Here is a 22,325-nt window from a genome sequence, read left to right as displayed (position 1 = left end):
CAAAGTTTAGTGAGATAAAAAGGACTTTTTTCAAAAAAAAAAAGATTACAAACTTGTACACAATACTGAGTATTGTTTGTATCAAAAAAATACTGAATATTGTTGTAAGTGGTGCTCTAACTCACCTAACCTAACACTATCCAAGAATTATGTGTGCTACTACTTTCTATTTCTTAAACATATAGTTACGTTTAAATTTTCCAAAATCAAATATTTTAATCTTAAGCAACAATATGTTTAGAAATGTTTTGGTACAAATAGATAAAATATTACGCTAGTTGGTTTCACAATTAATTTACAAACATCATTTTTTTGTCGGGGATCTTTGTAACCTTTTCGCTATTCTTAGTCGAAGTTAAAAAAATATGATAAACTTATACATAGGCGCATAGCTAAGTTTTGGAGTGAACAGTACCCTTCCTTTTCAAGCTTGATTGCTCAGCATCGGCGCTGTGCATTTTGGATTACGACGACACGCGGGCCTCCGGCTAGTTAATTCAGCTTTACCATCTCGCGACAGAGCAGGTCCCATCGCGTCAGGCAAGTTGCGTTAAAAGAAGCGGCGGTGATTAGCCTAGCAAGAATGCAAGCTGCTGCTTATTACCAAACGGAGTACCTTTGGCAACACGAGGAGGGGTACAAACAAGGTACATCCTCGTTCTTGCATCCCAGGATCGACAGGTCTTTGCAACCAACGGCCCTGCATATCGTTTTCCAGGATCTAAAGTTTAGAGGTGTCATATCAAAAATAATCTTATTATTTAGAAGTATTAAATAAAATCTAATTACAAAACTAATTGCAGAACCCCAGAGCTAATTCACGAGACGAATCTAATGAGGTATATTAGTCCATGATTAGCGGATGATTACTGTAGCATCACTGTGGCAAATTATGGATTAATTAGGCTCATTAAATTTGTCTCGCGAATTAGCACCCATCTGTGAAAAAGTTTTATAAACAGATTTTATTTAATACTTCTAAATAGCAAGATTCTTTTTGATGTGACGGATCTAAATTTTAAGCCGGGTTCAAGTATCTTTTAATTAGCCCACGGGTTTGTGCTTTTCAACCGAAGTGCATGTCATCACAGGCTAAGTAGGACGCCGACGCGACGCTCACGCGACGCTAAGGGCCAGGGGCAGACTAGGTGAAGCTTCTACTCGAGCCTCCAGGGGCCAGACCGGGGAGGCCAACGCACTCCACTTCCGGGAGTACTCTTGTGCGAATTTAGCAGCCTTGATGGAGCCATCTGCAAAACGGCGGAGGCAACTCTTGAGTTCACTCGACTTCAGCAGCGAAGAAAGGTAAGGTAAGGTGACCAACGCTGACGCTTCACCTACTCCCCGGGGCTTGGCTTGGCCGTCGTCCCCGGCAGGTTCAGACAAACAAACATGACAGGGGCCAGTTGTGTCTCCAGCTCTGCCGTGAGCCCGTGATCACGCGCGGAGGCAGCCGGGCCGCCGGGCGTCGTCTTGCATGCCGCACAAGTGTGCGTGCGACTAGTCTTGCTGGCTTGCTGCCTGTGCGCGCGCTGTAGCTAGCAGCACTTCACCAATACGAGGCCGTGCCGTGGCACACCACCGGCACAGGACTTCAGAGGACCACTGGAGAGATGGAGCGGCCATTGTCGCCCATCATTGTAACACGTGCTGCAAAACGAGTTTCTTCTTTTCTTTTTTTATAATCAAATTTCATTTCCGCTTTTATTGCGGTATTTGGACCCAATTCAAAGGAGAAAAGATTGCGGTCCTAAAATCAACTTTGCTACATGCACGGCGCACCATTAGTCTGCTTGGTTGGCTACCAAAATTTGCCATGCTAAAATATGGGCAAGATATAAATTTTAGCATTTCTTTGGTTGGAATCCAAAACAAAGCCTACCTTCTAAAATTGCTAAAATTTTATTAAAAGATTAGCATGCCTATATTTTAGCATACCCACATTTTGGTAGGCAACCAAGCAGATCTTATATGTCCGTATGATATATAACGGTTTGGGAGCATCTAGCCATAACATCATGCGAATGGTGCTACGACCGAGATTTTGACTTTGTTGGATACTTTCTTATAAAATTATTTAATTTTGTAGGTAGAGGAATTTGAATCCTCACATTTCTTATGGTGATTGGGCAAAAGCGCTACCAAGTCTCAGTATCTTTTTTTTCTATTGTGATGCTATAAATTATGATGTTTTGATGTACGTAATCAACCTTGTTTTGTGATAAGACAACCGGGAAACTCTCCTACGTTGATTTAAGGTATGTGTCACCAATGGGGAATGTGAAAACTGTGTGAAAGTGACATACTCATCAACAAACCACTCGTGTGAAAGTCTAGTATTGTTCGTAACCTAGAAAATTCCATCGTTTGGAGGAGAAGCAAGACTAAAATGCACCGTCATTCTTCAAACTTGGCTCGGGGTGTCATCCCGGTCTCCAAACTTTCAAAATGAATATTCAGATTCTCAAACTTGCTAATCGTATCATGTGAAGTCCAAATCATCATTTTTAAGTTATAAAGTGGAAGTGTTCAATTTATGTGGAGCTTACATGCTGGTCCAAATTTTATTTTAAATTTTTTTGCTCAACTCTTATATTTTCTAATTTTTTCCAAAATATTATTTCAAAACTTTATGCCGAATATTTTCTTTTCCAATTTTTGCTCCAAATTTATCATTTTATTTTCTATTTCGTTTAGAAATTTGATCATATGTGTTTCTTGTTTTACAATTTTTTTCTATAGATCTTTTGTATTTAATTATATTTGTACAAGTAAATTGGTATGAATTATTTTTATGCGTATATTTTTTTATTTAAACAAGTTTCATAACTTTTGATTTAACTTAAACAACTATGATTTGAACCTCCCGTGATATGATTAGCAAGTTTGAGGATTTGAATAAATATTTTAAAAGTTTAGGGACCGGGATGACATCCCGAGCCAAGTTCGAGGACCAGCGGTGCATTTTACGCGAGAAGCAATGTACACCTCATCCTTCAATAACCGGTATACATGCACTTGTTGCACGACCATGCTATCCTATAACCTCGCATTTGAATATGTGCTAGCATTCCGTGCATCAACTACTTGAATTTTCATATTTATTATGGAAAATATGATTAAGAATTTCATAAACATGCGTAGAAAAACAATAAAACATACAATGATGTGCCTATTGTGTGTATTGTTGTTGATTATCACCGTTTAGATAACCTATTTTTTAATTGATGAGATATAGATTCCTAATTCCTTTTTTATTGGGCAAACATTAATCACTCAGTTTTTCAAGGGGAGAAGAAAAGCTGCACTGACAAACACATGTTTAAAATATTAGATTTATCATATGCTTATCATATGTTTATAAATGCTAAATACATGTATCTTATTCGAATCAAATATAAACTCGCTTTAAGTTATGATATTAAAAGCCGCCTACAACTTGGACTATATCCATATCTTATCGTGAACAAAGTTCAAACCTATTCGCACACTAAAGCTAGAAATGCATGTCTATTCTCACATTTATAGAAACACTTCTTCAAAAAATGATGTATGATTTTTCATGAACTTGCATAACTTCTCACACTTCAGGCGAAAATCATGCACATTGAAACAATACAACAAACAATTACTCACCTAGCCATTATCAAACAGGACCACCCAAAAATAAAAGGGCAGCCCTCTTAAGCACCAAATCCTACCAACAAATACTGGTACAAATACTAAATTTACCGCACATTTATGAGTTATGAATAGTTCATTGCTAGTTTTGAATAGCTCATGACTTGGGAAGCTTTAGCACTGATGCTAAATATATGTACTTCTTTTTAGCAAAGTGAAATTTACTTGCACTAATTATTTCATAAATCTCTAACAACATCGACCATAATCATATTGTGTCGTGAAACAATTTGAGTCTAATGGTTATTCACACACCTGATACAAGAAATTATGGGCATCACAACAATACAACATACAACTATGAACTTAAGTATGTGTCTATATCATCCTCAAGGAAAAATGCTAAACACTCGTACTATTTTGGGAGCAAAAAGAACTTTTGCTTGTAACAAATTGGACTATCTTGTCATGAAACAATTTGAATCTAATGGATATTCGCATACCACAGCTAATAATATGTGTTCACTCTAATCCTTTTATGAACTCCGCTCCTTTACATAGTGTACATATTATCTTAAAGGGCATTAGGCATCTCACACTCCACGCCAATACAACATACAACTATGGACACAATTATACACAATTGTTGTTTACAGCTATTTAACTGACCCTCAAGGAAGAAAAATTTCTGATCAGTATTGCTTTAAACAAAAATATGGCAAGAAGGTGCTAGATACTTGTACTCCTTTTAGAAAAACCTTGCTTACAATCATCATATCTTGTTGTGAAACAATTCGAATCCAATGGATATTCGCATCTCATAGCTAAAAATGCTTGTCCATTCTTATATGTCTAGAATTTTTTCCTTTACACGATGCATAATTTGTCTTAAGCTCGTAAAAGCATCTCATACTTTACACGAAGATCACATGCGCCGCAATAATACAACATACGAGTATGAATCCAACTATACAAAAATTATTATTTATTGCTGTTTTGGACCAACACTCAATGTAGCATTTGCTTGTACCAACAAAAAGATGGCAAGGATGCTAAGTTTACCGTCAAAGCCGTTGATCTTGAACAATCTGCCATTGCGGGAAATCACGGCCATCCACGAAGACCTCCAGCTCGGCAAAACCTGTCCTCCACGCCGCACGGTGCCGTGGCACTCAACCGGCCCACCCCGCCCCGCCGCCGAGTATAAAAAGGCCCTCTCCTCCTCCCGGCTCCTCAGTGCTCCTCTCCATTTTTCTCCTCCTCTCGTTTTTGCGTTTAGGCCCCTGGGGAAGCAGGGATTCCGGTCCCGGTCCCTCTCCCCGGCTCTCCTGCCTCGCAGCTCCGATCGAGGCTGCAGCGTCGGGTAAGATCCTTCTGAGCCGCTTTCTGTTCGCATGGACTTGCATTTCACCTCGTTCGCGCGCTGTCGGTTTTAGATTTCTTCTGTTTCGGAGAGGACTTGAGCTAGAAGCTAGAAGCTGTGGGTTGGGGAGTTGCTGTGGCCTCTAGGAGGCATTCGAGGGCAGGATTTGGTGGAAATCTAGGTTTTCCGGGTGAATTTTGGTGCCAAGAACTTTTGGGTTCGGGATTGTGGGCCGCAGCAAGCTGAAAGGGAACTATCGTTGGGAGAAGGTCCTAAATTTGGGTGGGGGTTTAAGCTAGCTATATATGGTACAGCGAAACTGATACACCAAGCCGGGGAAATTGTTGCTCCAAAAATTTTATGGGGCTCGAAAATTGTAGGTAATACTAGCTGTTGTTATTTTGTTAATAATATGCGGTAATGTTGAAGTTTTGCTGTTGGCTGCTCTGTTTTATGCTAGATTTGGCTCCAAATTTATTGTGCAGTAATTGTTACTTGTAATTAGGAATTCTGACAAGGTACATATGTTGGGGAGAGAAAAAAATAGGGTAGGCAGTAGAGTTTTCTTGTTACAGAGCTTCTCCGGTACTGTCCACAGTGCATTAGCTATTTTGTTTAACTTGCATTTTATTCCCTGTAGTTGCAGGCATGGGAAATCAGTGCCAAAATGGGACCTATGGGAACAAGTACAACAATTACAACCGATATCAGAATGAGCGGTTGGCTTCAAGGTACGATGATGGGGACGATACTGAGGATTGCTTCTCGGGGTCATCTAGGTCCAGTGTCGCAGATCTTATGCAGCAAGGACTGAGACGAACGTTAACATCCATCTCTGTCCTTGGTCAAAAGACTCCTAATGTCACAGAGCATTATACCCTTGGCCGGAAACTTGGAGATGGTAAATATGGGACCACCTACCTCTGCACTGAAATCAGCACTGGGTGTCAGTACGCATGCAAGTCCATCTTGAAGAAGAAGTTTGTCAGCATGCAAGATATTGAGGATGTGCGCCGCGAGATCCAGATAATGCGTTATCTTTCAGGCCAAAAGAATATAGTCACCATCAAGGATGCATACGAGGATGCGGAGGCCGTGCACATCGTCATGGAGCTCTGTGAAGGTGGTGAGCTATATCACCGGATTACAAAGGGGAATTACAGTGAGCAGAAGGCTGCAGAGCTTATGAGAATTATTGTTGGAATCATAGAGAACTGCCATTCACTTGGGGTCATGCACCGGGATCTCAAGCCAGAAAACTTCCTCTTACAGGATAAAGATGATGACTTGTCGATAAAAGTAATCGACTTTGGTCTCTCTGTGTTCTTCAAACCAGGTATTATATTTCTTAAATACAAGACATCAGGCTGTTTATATGCCAAGTGATGAACTCGTTAAGGGCTACTCTAGTGATGTTTTGAGCTAGTTTGTAAATACTTCTAATTCAAACAATCTGTCAGGTAAAACTAAAAGAATTACATAGTAATACAACAGAAGGTTTTCGTGTGGTCAGCAAGTCAAGCATTGTATTTTCTGTTGGTACTTATTTTATGGCCTGAACAGAATGGAACAGTATAGATATATTTTCCTCCTTGTATAGTTCTTTTCATGACTGATTCAACTCTAGCCAACTTTAATTTATGCTGGGATGTAGAAGTATGCACCTGTTCCAGAGCCTTTTTCTGAATACAGAGTTGCAAAATCTCAGGAGAGGTTTTCACTGAAGTAGTGGGAAGCCCATATTACATAGCTCCAGAGGTACTGCAGAACCATTATGGACCGGAGGCTGACATATGGACAGCTGGAGTGATACTCTATGTATTGCTAAGTGGAGTGCCACCATTTTGGGCAGGTCAATTATCTGGACATATATTTAAAGTTTTATTTCACTTCCTTTTTCTGAATGTGCTAAATGACTCATTTCATCATGTACCAGATACACGGAGAGGAGTATATGACAAAATTCAGGATGGGCATTTTGATTTAGAATCAGAACAGTGGCAGAGGATATCGGACCGCGCAAAGGATCTTATAAGAAAGATGCTCTGCCCTTATCCGTCAGAGCGATTGAAAGCCCATGAAGTTCTACGTTAGTGTTGTTTAACCCTTGCCCACATTACTTTTCCTGATTTCAATACCTCATATTCATGTGTCCTGCTTTTCTGTGGAGTGACTTCAAAGTCGAAACCAAATTTTATCCAGCAATTTTGCAGTAACTATTCTAAGATCGAAGAGTTCATAATGTTACTTTTTCACAATTTAATATTCTTTTCTTCTAAATGCTCAGAGCATCCCTGGATATGTGATAATGGAGTGGCTACTGATCAAACTCGAGATCCCACTGTTTCTCGTCTCAATAAGTTATTTGCAACAAATAAGTTGAAGAAATTAGCTCGACAGGTATGTGTTTTCCCCCCTAATTTGCACTTGCCATGGTGAAGTTGTTTTTATTCATTTCATCACCATGGTGAAGCTTTAGGTAGACTATTGAAAATATTTGGTTGATTTTTTATTACTTATTTACTTTTGTCCACCATGGATCCTTTGTTATGACATAATAAAAGTTTCACTAGTATTCGCACCTGCTATGAATGGTTAAAATCAACCTAATTGGTGCAATGTAAATAATGGGCAGATCAATTTTCTTGAATTCAGAATTCTCTACTGGTGTCCTAAACCATGTTATTCTACTATTCATATATCTAACACCATTATTGTCTGTCCGTGCACATATTGTAAGTAACGTATGTGTTTCGTTGATGCTTCAAATCTCAGTATTTGATCAGATCACTTCACCATTCTGAGCTGCCATTCTTGGTTGATTCAAATGTACTGTAGTTTCATAGTGTGTATTGGGATGGCGATACAATATCAAGTTTCATTTGTTTCCTAAATTGTTTCTTTTTTGCGTAGTAATCTTTCCAATTGCTTTGCATTCAGGTTATTGCTGAGCATCTTTCAGAGCAGGAGACTGCTAGGTTAAGAGAAATGTTCAAGGCAATGGACACCGAAAACAGAGGCGTGATTACTTTGGGTGAGCTTAAAGAAGGTTTGAGAAGATGCTGCTCAGTGTTTAATCGTACTGAAATCAACGGTTTAATGGATGCGGTAAGTAGCTACTGAATGAAGTACTAGCAAAGTAGCAATATATGGGAACATATGTCGCATCATTTTTAAAACTTGTGATAGTGTTTCCAAGTGCTAGTGGAAGAATTATATAAGTTAAGAGTGTTAGACATCATATATGCAATACTAGTACTATCATGCTGTTGAACTTTCTACTGAATTGGTTCTTTTGAACACAAATGAGATAGTAAATTCCTGTCTTCATCACTTCACTCTACTAAGCCCATGGGCTGAGGACTCTGGTGACCCATGGACTCAGTGGAAGAAGCAATGAAACATGTCTTTTTAGTTCACTAATTAGCTTGTCTAAACGTCATATATTTAAAAATGGAGGGAGTCCATCATTGCAATATAGTGTAGTTTGGATTTATATTAAAATACTATCAGCCTTGTAGAGATGCTTGTATCTACTTAACTTATAAGAATTCTACTTCAGCCTGATAGCGACAACACCACCAGTATCCATTGGGAGGAGTTTATTGCCGCCACAGTACCCCTTGGTAAAATAGAACACAAAGAACACTCGATGCCTGCCTTTACATACTTTGACAAAGATGGAAGTGGTTATATCACCGTCGACAAGCTTCAAAAGCCTCAAGTGGAACAAAACATGGAAGATGCTTTCCTTGAAGAGATAATTTTGGAGGTTAATCAAAACAATGTAAGTCTACCTTCTGATTCCTTACTAAGCTATATGAGATCAGTGATTTTTAAGAAGTTTATGGAATAGAATGATCTAGGGTTTTTGGAAAATTGTTCTGTTTTTCATGTTTGACAAAAGTGCATTGGTGTCCTAAATTATTTCACTTTCAGAACTGCCTTAGGTGATAGGAGATGAAAAACCACAAGGTCATGCATGACACTTTTACAGTTTGCAGTCCTAACACCCGCACCAAGATGTCCTCTTTTCCATTTTCTAAAGAAATGTGTGCTAACATGCGCCTTTGTAGAAAAAGAACTATCATGTTCTTTTGATATATATGATTGATTTATATCTAATTAAGGCACTTGTCTTGTCAAAGATCAGAACAATAGGTGTAGAAAAAAATAGCATGGAGGAAAAAAATCCCTGGTGAAAAATCTGGTGTGTAAACTTCTCTTTCTGTAAATTTTCAGGATGGCCAGACCAACTATTCTGAGTTTGTCACAATGATGCAAAGCAACAACTCTGGACTTGGGTGGCAAACAATGGAAAGCAGCTTGAATGTACCCCTGAGGGAGGCACCTGAAGTTTACTGATGTTCCTTTCGCCTGAAGTTTACTGATGTTCCTGTCGCGCAAAGATACCGTTCTCTTCAGCTCTTCATGGGGTTCCTCATCACCCTTAGGCAAAGGTCTGTGAATCCAGGAGAAGAGAACATAGTCTGAATAGTTGAGCAGTGGTCGAAGACTGGCTAATACTCAATAACATAATGGTAGTAGTATAGGCGTGTGTTCTATAAGAACAAATCTGCGGTCGTCATATATGTATCAGTGATTGGTTTGTTTGGTTGCTACCCTGCTATCTAATAATAGATTTAATAGTATATAAGAAATGTGCCCTTCTGCTTCTTTGCTGCGGTCAATTGAGTGATGGTTCAATCGATAATATGAGGCTAGGAGGAAAAATCAGCAAGGTTTACATCTCCCCAGGCTCCAGGCTCCAGGCTCCAGCCTCCAGCCTCCAGCCATGTCTGAAGTCCCCAACCTGAGGTAGTCTGCAAGCCATTCTGGAGTAACCATCTTACAGAAGGGAACAGGCTAACCAGGGCTGGTGAAGTGAGCTAGTATCTGCAGGTATCTGGGCAGTTCGGTGATTTGGCCCAAGTGAACTGGTTTCACTGGATCTTTTATGAATTCTGTACGAATGATTACATGCCACGTTCCAACAGAGTACACGGGGGGTGGTCGTGATCCTATGCCAGGGTCACTGTGAGCCGTCGGGGTGGAACTCGGCGCGGCAAAGCGAGGGCGCGGGGCGTCGGACCGTAACTAACCTGGATGGCCGTGTGGCCGTGGGTCGCCGTTGCGGCCTGCCGGCGGCTGAGGAGTCGCCGGAGTTCGAAAGTGTTCGAGGCAGGCTGCCGCCGAGCCGAGCGCGCGCCCTGCTCGGTCTCTGCTCTGCTGAGTCTGCTCTCTGCCAGCCAACGGCAACGGAGATGTAATCGTGGGTTGGCAGGCGCGGCCGCGGCCTCATCGGGGGTTTCGCTTTCCGCCGGCCGCGTGTGATTCCGGGGGCTTCTTGGAGCTGGGGATCGGACGCCGGCGTGTGTGGTGTGGGCGGGAGCAGGGCGCCGGAAAAGGGAGCGCGTGCCGTGCGTGACCGCGACGCCAAGGGCTAGGCCGGCTAGCTGGGCTTGTTGGCTTCCTGTTTGGCAGCGCGGCGGCCCGGGAATCGTCATCTGCTGGGCTCGGAAGCAAATCCTTCTGGAGAGAGATCGATTGGCCCGCGGCGCGGGCGCTGCCTGCTTGCTGCCACCGGCTCCGTTACAAAAAGGCACACGCCTATCGTCTTGGCACGTCAGTGGTAATGTCTTTCAAAGGTGTCAGCTTCCTCGCTGTTTTTCTCTCACGGAATCAAATTCAATGGGGGATTTTCTTAAACGAAAACGAATTTATGATTCCTTTGGCTAAATGTCCATTGGGAACATGGCACGGAAAGACTTCAAAAGTCGGAATGAAGATGTGGTCCACAAAATTTTTCCTCGAGTTTGAATGAAAATGCACCTTGGTTCACAGATTCATATTTTTAGAGGTCCGAATTAAGTCAAACAACTCGATGAGGTTCAGTTTTCTAGATGGAATGATTCGAGACGGTACAGTCCAAGCAAACCAAACACGCTGCGACACCGCCTGCTTGTAACCGGCTTTTTCTTCTTCTTTTTTTGAAAAATGCAGGCTAGCCTTTTGGCATGGCAAATTTCCCATGTTTATCAACACAGGAGTTAAGCAAAGAAGAAAAGTTTTAGTGGGGGTGGCTGCTATCTTTTGGACCATATGGTTATGTTGCAATGATGTTGCTTTTAATAATAAACCTATAACATTCTTTATGCCGGCAATTTTTAGGGCCACATACTGGTTAAGATTCTGGAGATCGTTATAGGAGAGGGAGAGAGAGAGAGGGAGAGGGAGGGAGGGAGGAGAAGGAGGAGGAGGATATGATGCAAGCATGCCATGCCACGGAGGCGGTGGCCATGAAGTTATTTGCCAAGACTGGATGGCAGTTTCACAGTACGCTATGTGTTTGATGTCATATGTAGTTTGCTATATTTTTCAACCCATCTGCACTTTATGCTTTTGGATAATGTAATAATGCGACGGTGGCTGTATACATCACAATGCAAAAAGTCCAGAACATTTTCCTCTACCTAAAAAAGTTTCCCATGTTTATCTCTTGAAGGTGCGACAGTCGTGCTTTTTCCCCCGTCAAGGCATCACATTTCATATAGTTAGGACCTTTTTGGAACATATATATGATTCTCAAAACCGCAGCAAACAAAAAAACGCGGGACTAGAGTTGCACGAAATTTGAAATCCTACATGATTTCAAAATGTAGCAAAAGTTTCTAAAGTAGCATTTGGATGGACCACATGAAAAATTCGAAGGGAGAGATAGACACAAAAGAAAAGTTTTCATGAGGTCCAACCTCATGCTATTCGTTTTCTCCAAAATTTTTATGGATTCATGCATCTCATAGTACTCCTAAGATTACTTCAAAAAAAAAACCCCTTGGTTTTCGTTTGTTCCAAAGGTGCCTTAGCAGCTCTACGGGGTGCCGAGCCCAATGTCTTCCGTGAACCGTAGCGTCACCTCGATCACCTGACCTCAAGGACAATACAGCATCTCGTTGAAATGACTCGCGAACCGATATAGAAACTGAGGTCAGCGAAAGATTGCATAGTCAAACATCAGCTGACCTATTTCGCTCGCATACTGCAACGACTAGCGAAGAAAATTGTGGCTTAGATGCTGGTGCGTGCCTCACACCAAAGAGAATAGGTGGATCATTCGAGCCAGTTGTTAGCGTCCCGTCAATCGCCTGCTCGAGTACGAACGAACGAGGGTTCGAGCGAGCCAGATCCCGCTGGTACATGTAAACGGGAGCCCCCGTTTCGTTGGCAACCTTGGCACGGCAAGTTCCGGTCGTCGGCGACCGGTTCCCACCTCCCCCTGGCGCCGGGAGCTCGCGGACAAGACGACACGCTCACCGTTCCCATCCCAATGGTTCTCCTCGCGGCAAGAACCGCCTACACGCAGCCAAGAAACCGCAGCCGGGCGGCGGTGGCTTCCTTCCCCTCCTCTTCCCCGGCGTCATTTTCCCCCTCCCGCATTTAACGCCGGATCACATCAACTTTGCTTCGCCCCCAGGGCCCGATCGATCGGTCACAGGAAGCCCGGCCAGCGAGCGAGGGTCCGTGGCCATCGGACCAGGCACCAGATTCTCGTGGCTTCAATTCCATCACCCGCTCGCCGTGCGCGCGCGTGACGTGCGGTGTGGCTGTGGCCACAACCTCCCGTCCCGGGGTCTTCGAGCTCCGCCGCCGTGGATAAGCCGCAGCCATCGGACGGGCGCGGAGGGGCATGGCGCCATCGCGAGCCATCGATCGGACCAACGACGCCGGGGCGGGCGGAGCCGGAGCCGTCGGATTGAGAGAGAGAGAGAGAGAGAGAGAGAGAGAGAGTGTGTGTGTGTCCCGGCCGGCGGGGCCGTGGACTAGTACTGGTAGTTGGTAGGTAGGCTCTCCGTTTTCAACCCGCGTTCGCGCCAACACGGCAGCGCTAAAAGCTACTGCCGAGGGCGAGGAGGCGAGGGCGTACGAGCTACTAGCTAGCTAGCTAGCGCGCGCCACGAGTTCCCGAGCAGACAGCGTACGTACAAGCGAGTGTGACCGTGCGAGGTGCTCCCACATGGCCGGATCGGGCGGCGAGGGGGCTCCTCGTCCGGCGAGCTACGGCACCAGCCTCAGCGACTACCTCGACGGGCCGAACGACCTCCACCGCCGCGCCGCGTCGCTGGCCATCGTGCGCTCCGGTGCGGGGGAGCGGGACGGCCCGCGCATCGTCGACGGGCCGCGGCGGGACGACCGGAGGACGCAGTCGTCCCGCCGCGTCTCCCTGTCGCTGTGGCGCTCTAGGGCCCCGGCCTCGGAGACGGCGGCCTCTGACTCGTGGAGCTCCGCGTCAGGCGCGGGGACGGGGGGTGGCAAGGGTAGACAGGCGTCGGCATGGCGGAACTGGAGGCCGGTGCGCGCTCTGGCGCACCTCGGGATGCGCCGCGCGGCGTGCCTGTTCTCGATCGAGGCCGACGCCGTCCGCCGCCTGCCGGACTCCATGGAGGGGCTCCGACTCGCCGTCACCGTGCGCAAGGCGGAGACCAGGGACGGCGCGGTGCAGACCATGCCGTGTCGGGTGCGCGGCGGCGCCGTGGACTTCGACGAGACGCTCTTCGTCAGGTGCAACCTCTTCTTCACCGGCGGCGCGGGCACCGGGAAGCCGCTCAAGCTCGAGCCGCGGAGGTTCGTCGTGTCGGTCGTCGCCATCGAGGCGCGGGGCGCCAACCTGGGCGCGCACACCGTCGACGTCAGCTCGCTCGTGCTCGACTCCGTCGCCAAGGCAAGCTCCGAGGGACGCCGCGTCAGGTGGTTCGACAGGACGTTCGCGCTCTCCGGCAAAGCGGCCGGCGGAGAGCTGCTGCTCAAGCTGGGGTTTCAGCTCATGGATGACGCGGGGCTCAGCCTCTACACGCAAGCGGCGGAGACCACGGCGGACGTGTTTCCGGCACCCTCTCGCGCGAGGGCTCACAACAAGAATTCCTTCAGTATTTCAAGCAGGCCCAAGCCCAAGCTTTCACCGTCCGACGCTTCCATCTCACCATCCATGAGGGCTTACAAGCAGCTTCTCGAAAGGCTCCGCATCGACGAGAATGGAGATCCTGTAACGTCTCTTCAGATACCTCGGAAGCCCGACGACGACGAGGTTTCTGCATCCACCACCGACGCCGGAGACATGTACAGCCTCCCGGAGTACGAGGTCGTGGAGAAGGGCGTTGAAACGGTCAAAGAAGTCGTTCATTACCAGGCTCACCGCGACGTGCTGCGGGAGCTCGACTCCATTGCCGAGCAGATCGAGGCCATCGAGGCGTTGATGACCAGCGGCGGGAAGAAGTCACCGAAGGCGGTGGATCAGCAGCAGCAGCGACTGGAAGCAGATGAAGAGATGGTGACTGTGGAGTTCCTTAGGAAGCTTGAGGTGGAGATTGACAAAAACAGGCTCAAGCAGCCCGTGACGCCAAGAAGCCAGTCGCCGTCGCCAAGGACGGCGGCGCCTCCCGTGGTGCCGGATTTGGGGCGGGCCATCGGGCCTGCCGTGCAAACGCGTGACGGTGGGTTCCTGGTGTCCATGAACCCGTTCGACTTGCCACTGGCGAGCAGAGATGGCCCCCCGAAGCTCGCCATGCAGGTGTCCCGGCCGTTCGTGCTGCCGGGCGCCCTGGCGGCGACCGGGTTCGACGTGCTCCAAAAGATGGCGGCGGCGGGCGGCGCCGACGAGGTGCGCCGCAAGTTGGCGTCGCTGGGTGGCATGGATGATATTATGGGGAAGACGCCCGAGCAGGTGGGTTTCGAGGGCATCGCGGAGGCGGTCATCGGCGGGCGGCGCACCGAGGGCGCGAGCTCGAGCGCGGCGCGATCCGTGCAGCTCGTCCGGAAGCTCGCGATGGCCTTGTCCGAGGGCCGGAGCGAGCGCGTCGCCACGGGAATCTGGAGCGCGGGGGACGACCCGGAGTCGCTGGAGGAGGTGCTGGCCTTCTCCCTGCAGAAGCTGGAGGCCATGGCCGTCGACGCGCTCGCGGTCCAGGCCGAGGTGGCCGACGAGGACGCGCCGTTCGAGGTGGCGGCGGCCGCTGGGGACGCGAGCGTGTTCGACGCGCTGGTGCCCTCGGACGAGTGGTCCGGCGGCTCGGACGGGCGCGTCACGCTGGTGGCGGCCATCCAGGTGCGCGACCCGTCGCGGCGGTACGAGGCGGTGGGCGCGCCGATGGTCGCCGTCGTGCAGTCGGCGAGGCTGCTGGGCGCGGCCGGCCACAGCGCCGGGAGGTTCAAGGTGCGGAGCCTGCACGTCGGCGGCGTGCAGGTGAGGTGCCCGCCGTCGGGCGCCGGCGGGAGCGCGAGCTGGGGCGCGGAGAGGCAGAAGCTGACGGCGCTGCAGTGGATGCTCGCGCACGGGCCGGCCCGCGTCGGCAGGAGGGCGGCGACGCCGACGGCGCAGGCGAGGGCGAGAGCGAGGGTAGTGCAGCGGCCCGACGTCGTGTGGAGCCTCTCGTCGCGGGTGCTCGCCGGGATGTGGCTCAAGACGGTGCGGAACCCGGACGTGAGGATTGGCGCCAGCAGCACGGGAGGCCATCTGCAAGTCTGAATCGTGAGTACGTGTCACACGTGCAGATGAGCGCATCGAACTAGATTCCATGATGTATCTCGTAGATTCCAGTGGCATAAATATGTGGATGTACATGTGCGATCAGTAGTGTAGAATTGTCAGTTTGTGCGGTACATTACAATTTTATTTTATTTTTTGAACGGAGTACGTTACAATTTTTGATCGTCATGTCAATTTAAGACGTCCATATTTGTTGTGCCACCATTCAAAATCAGAAAATGTTATCCTCTCCATTCTTAAATATAGTAGCAAATATATCCGTGCGTTGCTAAAAAAATCATATAAAATATATTAATTAGAAATAGATATATTATATATATTTTATAATAATGTAGTAAGTGTCGAGCGAGGATATCAGTCTTTTTCTATTTTATTATACTTGTTAAGCGTTAATTCTAAATGGTTTCGAACCCTTGACTCAATATACGAGTCACCTGTATTCCGATGAAATCATTGCTTGCTTTATTAATAGTAGAGATAGGTGTAGGGTTTAGAATAAACAAATTAGCTTATTTTTGAACTAATTTTCCTAAACGTCAAGCATTGTTTGGGTAGGAGATTTAGTAATCCAGAATTAAAAAAAACTGAAGACGTTATCCGTCAATGGACGTTGCTCTTTCGCCGACCTCCGTTGAATCCTCTCTATCTCCCACAGTATACCTGTACGGCTGTATACAAGAAGCACAATGCAATGGTGCCATGCTCTGCGCATACTGGCGGCATCTCCATCGATTCATTACAGCGACCCTTTCCTCGAAAATAAATGAACTCCATTTCTAAGGTAATCCTATCTTGACACTACCGATCTACCCTGTGTTCGACAGTGTCACCAACCCAACCATCATCCACGACCATCTCTCCCAGTCCAGCGACATATAGAACCCTTAGATCTCGAACCATGACCACCACCCCACCCTACAATTCTTCTTCCCGAGCATATGGGCGCAACAACCATCTTGAACAACGCACCTTTTCTCCCCTGAAAGGATTGTTATCCTTTAACAGTCAATTAGCGCCAGATACTGCTAATGAATAGAGGCAACCAAAGTTATTTCATATTTGTGCTAATGTTTTAGTGTGACTTCTTTTAAAGAACGGAGGGAGCTTCTTGAAATATAGGAATTTGTAAAGCTTGCTGGCTTCTCAAGGAAATGGTTGGAAGTCCAAGTTATTTATGATTGTTTTGCCTCATTTTTCCTTTGTTTGCACTGGGCCTGGAGCCCAAGAAAGAATGGGCCGGGCCACCTCCGGAGCCCACCCAGTTCGCGCGCTTTTTTTAAAAAAGGGTTTAAAAAAAATTAAAATTCCAAAAAGGGGTGCCGGTTGAGAAAAATTTGAAAAATGGGTGCCCCCCGCCCGATCATCGGGCGGGAGGTGTGGGGCCGGGGACATCCCGCCCAACCAGCGGGCGGGACCCTCAAAAAAATTTTTCCAGGCCCCCCCCGAGGGCCCCTTCGCGAATAAGAAACTTTTCTTATTCGCGAACGGGTCCCTGAGGGAGCATCCCGCCCGGCCAGAGGGCGGGAGGCATCCCGCCCGGCCAGAGGGCGGGAGGCATCCCGCCCGGCCAGTGGGCGGGATGTTTAGAGCCATTTTTTTTTATTTTCCTTTTTTTTTATTTTCCTTTGGAATTTATGATTTACAATCTATTTGAAATTGAGACTGTTTTTATTTTCCTTTTTTTTTTATTTTCCTTTGGAATTTATGATTTACAATCTATTTGAAATTGAGACTGTTTTCAAATGCAATATTGATTCGCCATATTCTTTTGTGTACATATAAAATTTTAATTCAATTTTACGAAGAAGATTGCTCTATCTAAAATTCGTATGAAGATGGTTAAACGATAACGTTTTGCAACGTAGAATCCGAATATTACGACAGTACGATAGATCAACCGATTAAAAAGAAAATAGTATCATACAAAAACAGTTTAAATATAAAAAGTTCACCAAATCAAGAGTATCTACTCCGCATGTCCCGGACCTCGCGCTCTCTTGGGCCTCCCGCCCCTAGTCCTAGGCCGTCGGCGTATGTGGTCCTCCGAGTACGTAAACGCATCTGGAGCACGGTGAGGACGAGGCGGAGGAGGTGCAGGTGTGAAGGGGTCATCCTGGGACTGTGCACCTGGAGCGTCATATGTCTGGGATGGGCCAATGATGTCAGGCTCGGCGCCGCCGCCCACCAGCTCTGACCAAGTGGCGGAGCCGCCCTCCCAGGCGTCCCAGTCCGGCACACCGAATGGACCGCCGTATGCAGGAGCTCCCATCGACCATGCATGCTGAGCATAGCCATAAGAGTACGGTGCAGCTGGCCTCGAGCCTGACGGGAGAGACGGTCCTGGAGCATAGGCGCCAAACGTCTGAGGCTCCATTCTTGCAGGAGGAGGTCCCATTGCCGTCGAGTGCATGACTACAAAAAGAAATGAAATTAGTCGTGTAAATCATAGGTGATTGAAATGGCAATTATGAAGAACTTACAGCTTGAACTAGCGGCAGTACCGCTGGACGCTGCGTGCGGTGCTGTAGAGGTCGACGGGCCAGCTGTGTACACGTGGGCGGACGCATGAGATGAACTGGAGGTCCCCACGTCGTCTCTGCCGCGACACGTCAGTGCACGTAACGCTCGCGTCAAGCTGTCTTGAATCTTACGGAAGCTGTCCTTGTACTGTGCCTCCGGTATACGCACTCCACGTTCAATCAACGTGATCTGAGATGTAGCTTCGACCTCCGCGAAGTTGATCAGATCGATCTGCATACGTAATGGGATGCAGATTACTATTGGTATCGATATTTTAGAAAAAATATTTAATAATTCAAGTTGCGAAACACGTACCGCGCCACGCTGGTCCTGATCACGGTACGAGGGATACGTGTCAGAAATGGTCGGCTGGTGCTGATCCTCCGCGTCATGAATATGTGAACGAGTGACGTACGGACGCGTACGAAGGAGGTACCAGCGGAGGTATGCGCTGTAAGACGCCTCTGTGTGTGGCTGCGGCTCGTCCCACACATCGTCAGGTGCGTCTAGCCACCCTTGCACGTACTCCTGCATCTTGACGACCCAGTTCACCTCGTTGGCATGATATCCCCTGCGCGAATATCTGTTGCGAACATTTGAAATTCAATATTGCTTTACGATAATGAATATATAAGTCATACAAAACGTGTTATCACAAACTTACTCGTGTACGTTGCGCGGCACGGCCTGGAACGCTCGAGGTACGAGAGGAAACTGCTGTCGTCGCCCGAACTGTCTCATCACACGCTCGACGCAGTACGGCTCGACGAGAATATCGAACACTAGGTTCGCCTTTGTCAGCCAGAAAGGTGGCACGGCAACCGGGCCAACAGCTTCACCCGCAATGGGAAGCCCGAGCAGGTACGACACGTCCTGCAACGTGGGGGCCATCTCCCCGCACGGCAAGTGGAACGTGTGCGTCTCCGGACGCCACCTGTCCGCCAACGCTGCAAGTAGAGAGCGGTCCAGCTGCATCCGCTTCTTCGCGCCACCGTCTTGACCGTCGCCGGCCTGAAGCATACGTGCGAGTGGCAGCAAACCAGCCTCACGTAACCTGTATATTTTGCATTATGGTTACAATTATCTTACACGCTATACATTAGTTTCGTAAAAAAAATATAAAGTATCACCTGTCAAGCCAGCGGTCGTCCAGGTGCAACAACTCCTTTGCTACACGAGGGCGCAACTCGTGAAGCTCCTGCCCCTCCACCGCAGCCAGGTACGACCTGTGCCGTTCATCGATGTGCGCGTCAAGGAGCTCTGGTGTCTGCGCCATATCTGCATGAAAAATATAAGTACCGTAAGACACATTCCTACGAACAATTGAAAATACTATAACTATTTATAATAGAACTAACCTAACAAATATTTGTAAAAGCTATTCAAAATACTGAAACCTATTCGAAATATAACTACCCTAAAAAATATATCTAAAAACTACTGCAATTATAAAAACTATTTAAAATATAACTACCCTAAGAAATATATCTAAAACCACTGCAATTATAAAAACTATTCAAAATATAACTACCCTAAGAAATATTTCTAAAAGCTATTCAAAATACCGAAACCTATCGAAATATAACTACCCTAAAAAATATATCTAAAAACCACTGCAATTATAAAAACTATTCAAAATATAACTACCCTAAGAAATATTTCTAAAAGCTATTCAAAATACCGAAACCTATTCGAAATATAACTACCCTAAAAAATATATCTAAAAACTACTGCAATTATAAAAACTATTCAAAATATAACTACCCTAAGAAATATTTCTAAAAGCTATTCAAAATACCGAAACCTATTCGAAATATAACTACCCTAAAAAATATATCTAAAAACTACTGCAATTATAAAAACTATTTAAAATATAACTAGCCTAAGAAATATATCTACCAACTATTAAAATACTCAAAACTATTTAAAATAGAACTATCCTAACAAATATTTCTAAAAACTATTGAAAATACTTAATTCTACGTATAACTACCCTAACAAATATTCGTAAAAATAATTAATAATTATACGATTATAATACCTCCAAACCGACGTGTGGACAGGGCTTCGCCGCTTCGCTCCTCTCTTCCTCTCCTCTCCTCCTTTTCTTTTTTCTGATTTTTGATGAATTTTATGAGAATTAGGGGGTGGGTGGGGGCTTAAATAGTGGGGGGGGGACATCCCGCCCGTTGGGAGGGCGGGACGTGGGCCTCCCGCCCGTTGGGGGGGCGGGATGCCCCCAACGGGCGGGAGGCCCACGTCCCGCCCTCCCAACGGGCGGGAGGCCCCTCGGAGGACATCCCGCCCGTTGGAAGGGCGGGATGTCGCCTGACTTTTCGCAAAAAGGCCCCTGCGAAGAGGATTTCCTCCCCCCGCCGACCCCCCGCCCGTTGGATGGGCGGGATGCCTCATCCCGCCCTTTCATTGGGCGGGAGGTACCCATTTTTCGAAATTTCCCAAACCGGCACCCTTTTTTTGAATTTAAATTTCTTTTTAACCCTTTTTTTAAAAAAATTCCCCAGTTCGCCGTTCCGAAAAAAAAAAGAAGCCCACCCAGTTCGTGCGTGTGGATTGGCAAATCAAAAGGCAGACTGGTACCTCCCGCTGAAAAAGAAAAACACGGCAGTAGTCGCTGGAAAACCATGACGCCAGAGCTACGTCACTGTTGCACAGTTCGTTTTCTTTTTCGTCGAGAGCCGAACCGTCACGGTTGTGCAGTTACAGTGGTTACTTGTAGACCATTCAGGAGCAGAGCGACTGGTCAGCGTCCTTCAGTTCACATTGCTTTCAGATATCCGGGGCGGCTCTTGGAAAACGACCTCGGGTTCAATCGCGCACTCATTTTGCCCGGGAATAATTTATCCAAGATATCCCCTCGATGGCAAAGTTTGTCTGAAGATTTTTTTTCTCCCCGTCAGAACCTTTGGATTGTTCGTCCTCACCTCTTTCGCCAAGAATTCTGCCTGCACTCCTCAAGTTCAGAGCCTGAAGATTTCCTCCGGATCCGCGCGCAGGAAACGCGGGCCTGCGATCAGCGAGGGACGGCCCGAGGCGTGCGGCGCCGGAACACCCAACAAACCTCCAGCTCGATCGATCGGATGTCTCCAGAGCCGAGGCAAACCCCGCAACGACGCCGTGGCGTTGCGGCACAGGCCCAGCGCCGCGGAACCACTCGACCGGCCAATTGCGGCATGGGGCGCCTGCCTCATCCGTCGACGTCGTCGCGGCATCTATCATTCGCCGCACGCACACGCGGGCAGGCACCGCCGGTGACTCATCGGCGAGAGTCCCGAATCGAGAGCCCCCTGCTGACACCTGTCCGCGCCCATGCTTCTTGAGTTCTTTCGGTTTCTTCCCTCAGGACACGCGAGGTCTAGACCAACCAACAGCTAGCAAGAACTCCGTGCTGTTTGAGGATATGAGAGTACTAGTACTACATAAATTTGAGTTTGAGAGAAGCCGGACTCTGCAAGCAGCTAGCTAGTGTGAATTTGCAATGTTCATGATGTCTTAGAACCTAACTTTGTTTTTTTTTTCATTCATGTTATTTTTCTTTTTAGAACCGAGAAACGGGGAATTTGTTTGAGATGAAGTTCAGATACATCATGATGGATACAAAAGGCAATTCGGCCTCTTAAGTTACAGTGACGTGCCTAGTCAGCCATGGGGCCAAACTGTGGCCAGGAAAGCTCCAAAACGCTGATGCTATCTTGGCCCTGAAAGGAGCATGCAGGGATGCGTACAAGTCCTCCTGCGCTGCTGGCACACTAAGAAAATCTAGAGGGAACGCCGCCACTAAAAAATTATAAGAGGGCTCAAGCTGAAATAATCTAGAGCTACCAGTGGGCACATGCTGGCCCCTCGGTTGCCCATGGACTACATCAAAATTCTCACTCTGGGGCCACAGCATAAACCATTTTTTGGGCTCGTGAATCTTTTTAAATAGAAGCTGAATCAAAGTAGCAGACGTTTAAGGTTATTTTCAATACCTCTGGAATCTAACACCTGTGGAAGGCAATGCGCCTTGTGTGACGTGTTAGATCCGATGAATAACAAGTTGAAACAGGCATCACAAACGTATGTGTTTTAGTTTGGATTAATCCATGGAGGGCGGAACACCCACTAAACACTTGTATTCCGATGATCTTTTTTTTTTCCAGCACTGAGCTATCTCCCTCATTACGTATATAGAAAAATAATGGTCTATTTGACCACAACCTTATTACGCGTTAGATCTAAAAACCTACAAGAACATTAAGAAGTGTGATAGATTTCTCGGCG

The 22,325-nt window shown here is 46.8% G+C and overlaps 2 protein-coding genes and 1 long non-coding RNA gene across 4 annotated transcripts; 2 read left to right on the top strand and 1 right to left on the bottom strand.

Annotated features, from left to right (window-relative positions):
- Positions 1-4,720: 4,720 nt before the first annotated feature.
- Positions 4,721-9,645, top strand: LOC112875404 (calcium-dependent protein kinase 23-like). Of its 2 annotated transcripts, none has more exons than XM_025939246.1 (8): positions 4,721-4,984; positions 5,631-6,320; positions 6,693-6,836; positions 6,921-7,073; positions 7,272-7,384; positions 7,925-8,092; positions 8,547-8,771; positions 9,227-9,645. In XM_025939246.1, exons 2-8 carry the CDS (start codon positions 5,633-5,635, stop codon positions 9,347-9,349), a joined length of 1,614 nt encoding a protein of 537 aa, XP_025795031.1. In that variant the 5' UTR covers positions 4,721-4,984; positions 5,631-5,632; the 3' UTR covers positions 9,350-9,645. The 2 variants fall into 2 exon arrangements, with proteins under 2 accessions (XP_025795031.1, XP_025795030.1); XM_025939245.1 differs by having other exon boundaries at positions 4,728-4,984; positions 5,625-6,320.
- LOC112875405 lies at positions 9,177-10,365 on the bottom strand. The gene is made up of 2 exons (XR_003225186.1): positions 10,087-10,365; positions 9,177-9,446 (listed from the first exon to the last, which is right to left on the bottom strand). It is a non-coding gene; the product is annotated as an uncharacterized LOC112875405 (long non-coding RNA).
- A 1,928-nt stretch (positions 10,366-12,293) lies between these two features.
- On the top strand, positions 12,294-15,705 carry LOC112875555 (protein PLASTID MOVEMENT IMPAIRED 1-like). Its single transcript, XM_025939437.1, has one exon. It carries the CDS (start codon positions 12,999-13,001, stop codon positions 15,501-15,503), a length of 2,505 nt encoding a protein of 834 aa, XP_025795222.1. The 5' UTR covers positions 12,294-12,998; the 3' UTR covers positions 15,504-15,705.
- Positions 15,706-22,325: the final 6,620 nt, after the last annotated feature.

This window comes from Panicum hallii, chromosome 9, assembly GCF_002211085.1.
Source record: "Panicum hallii strain FIL2 chromosome 9, PHallii_v3.1, whole genome shotgun sequence".
NCBI classification, from domain to species: Eukaryota; Viridiplantae; Streptophyta; class Magnoliopsida; order Poales; family Poaceae; genus Panicum; species Panicum hallii.
The sequence above is the reverse complement of the archived record's forward strand: the minus strand, read 5'-3'. Positions and strand labels throughout refer to the sequence as shown.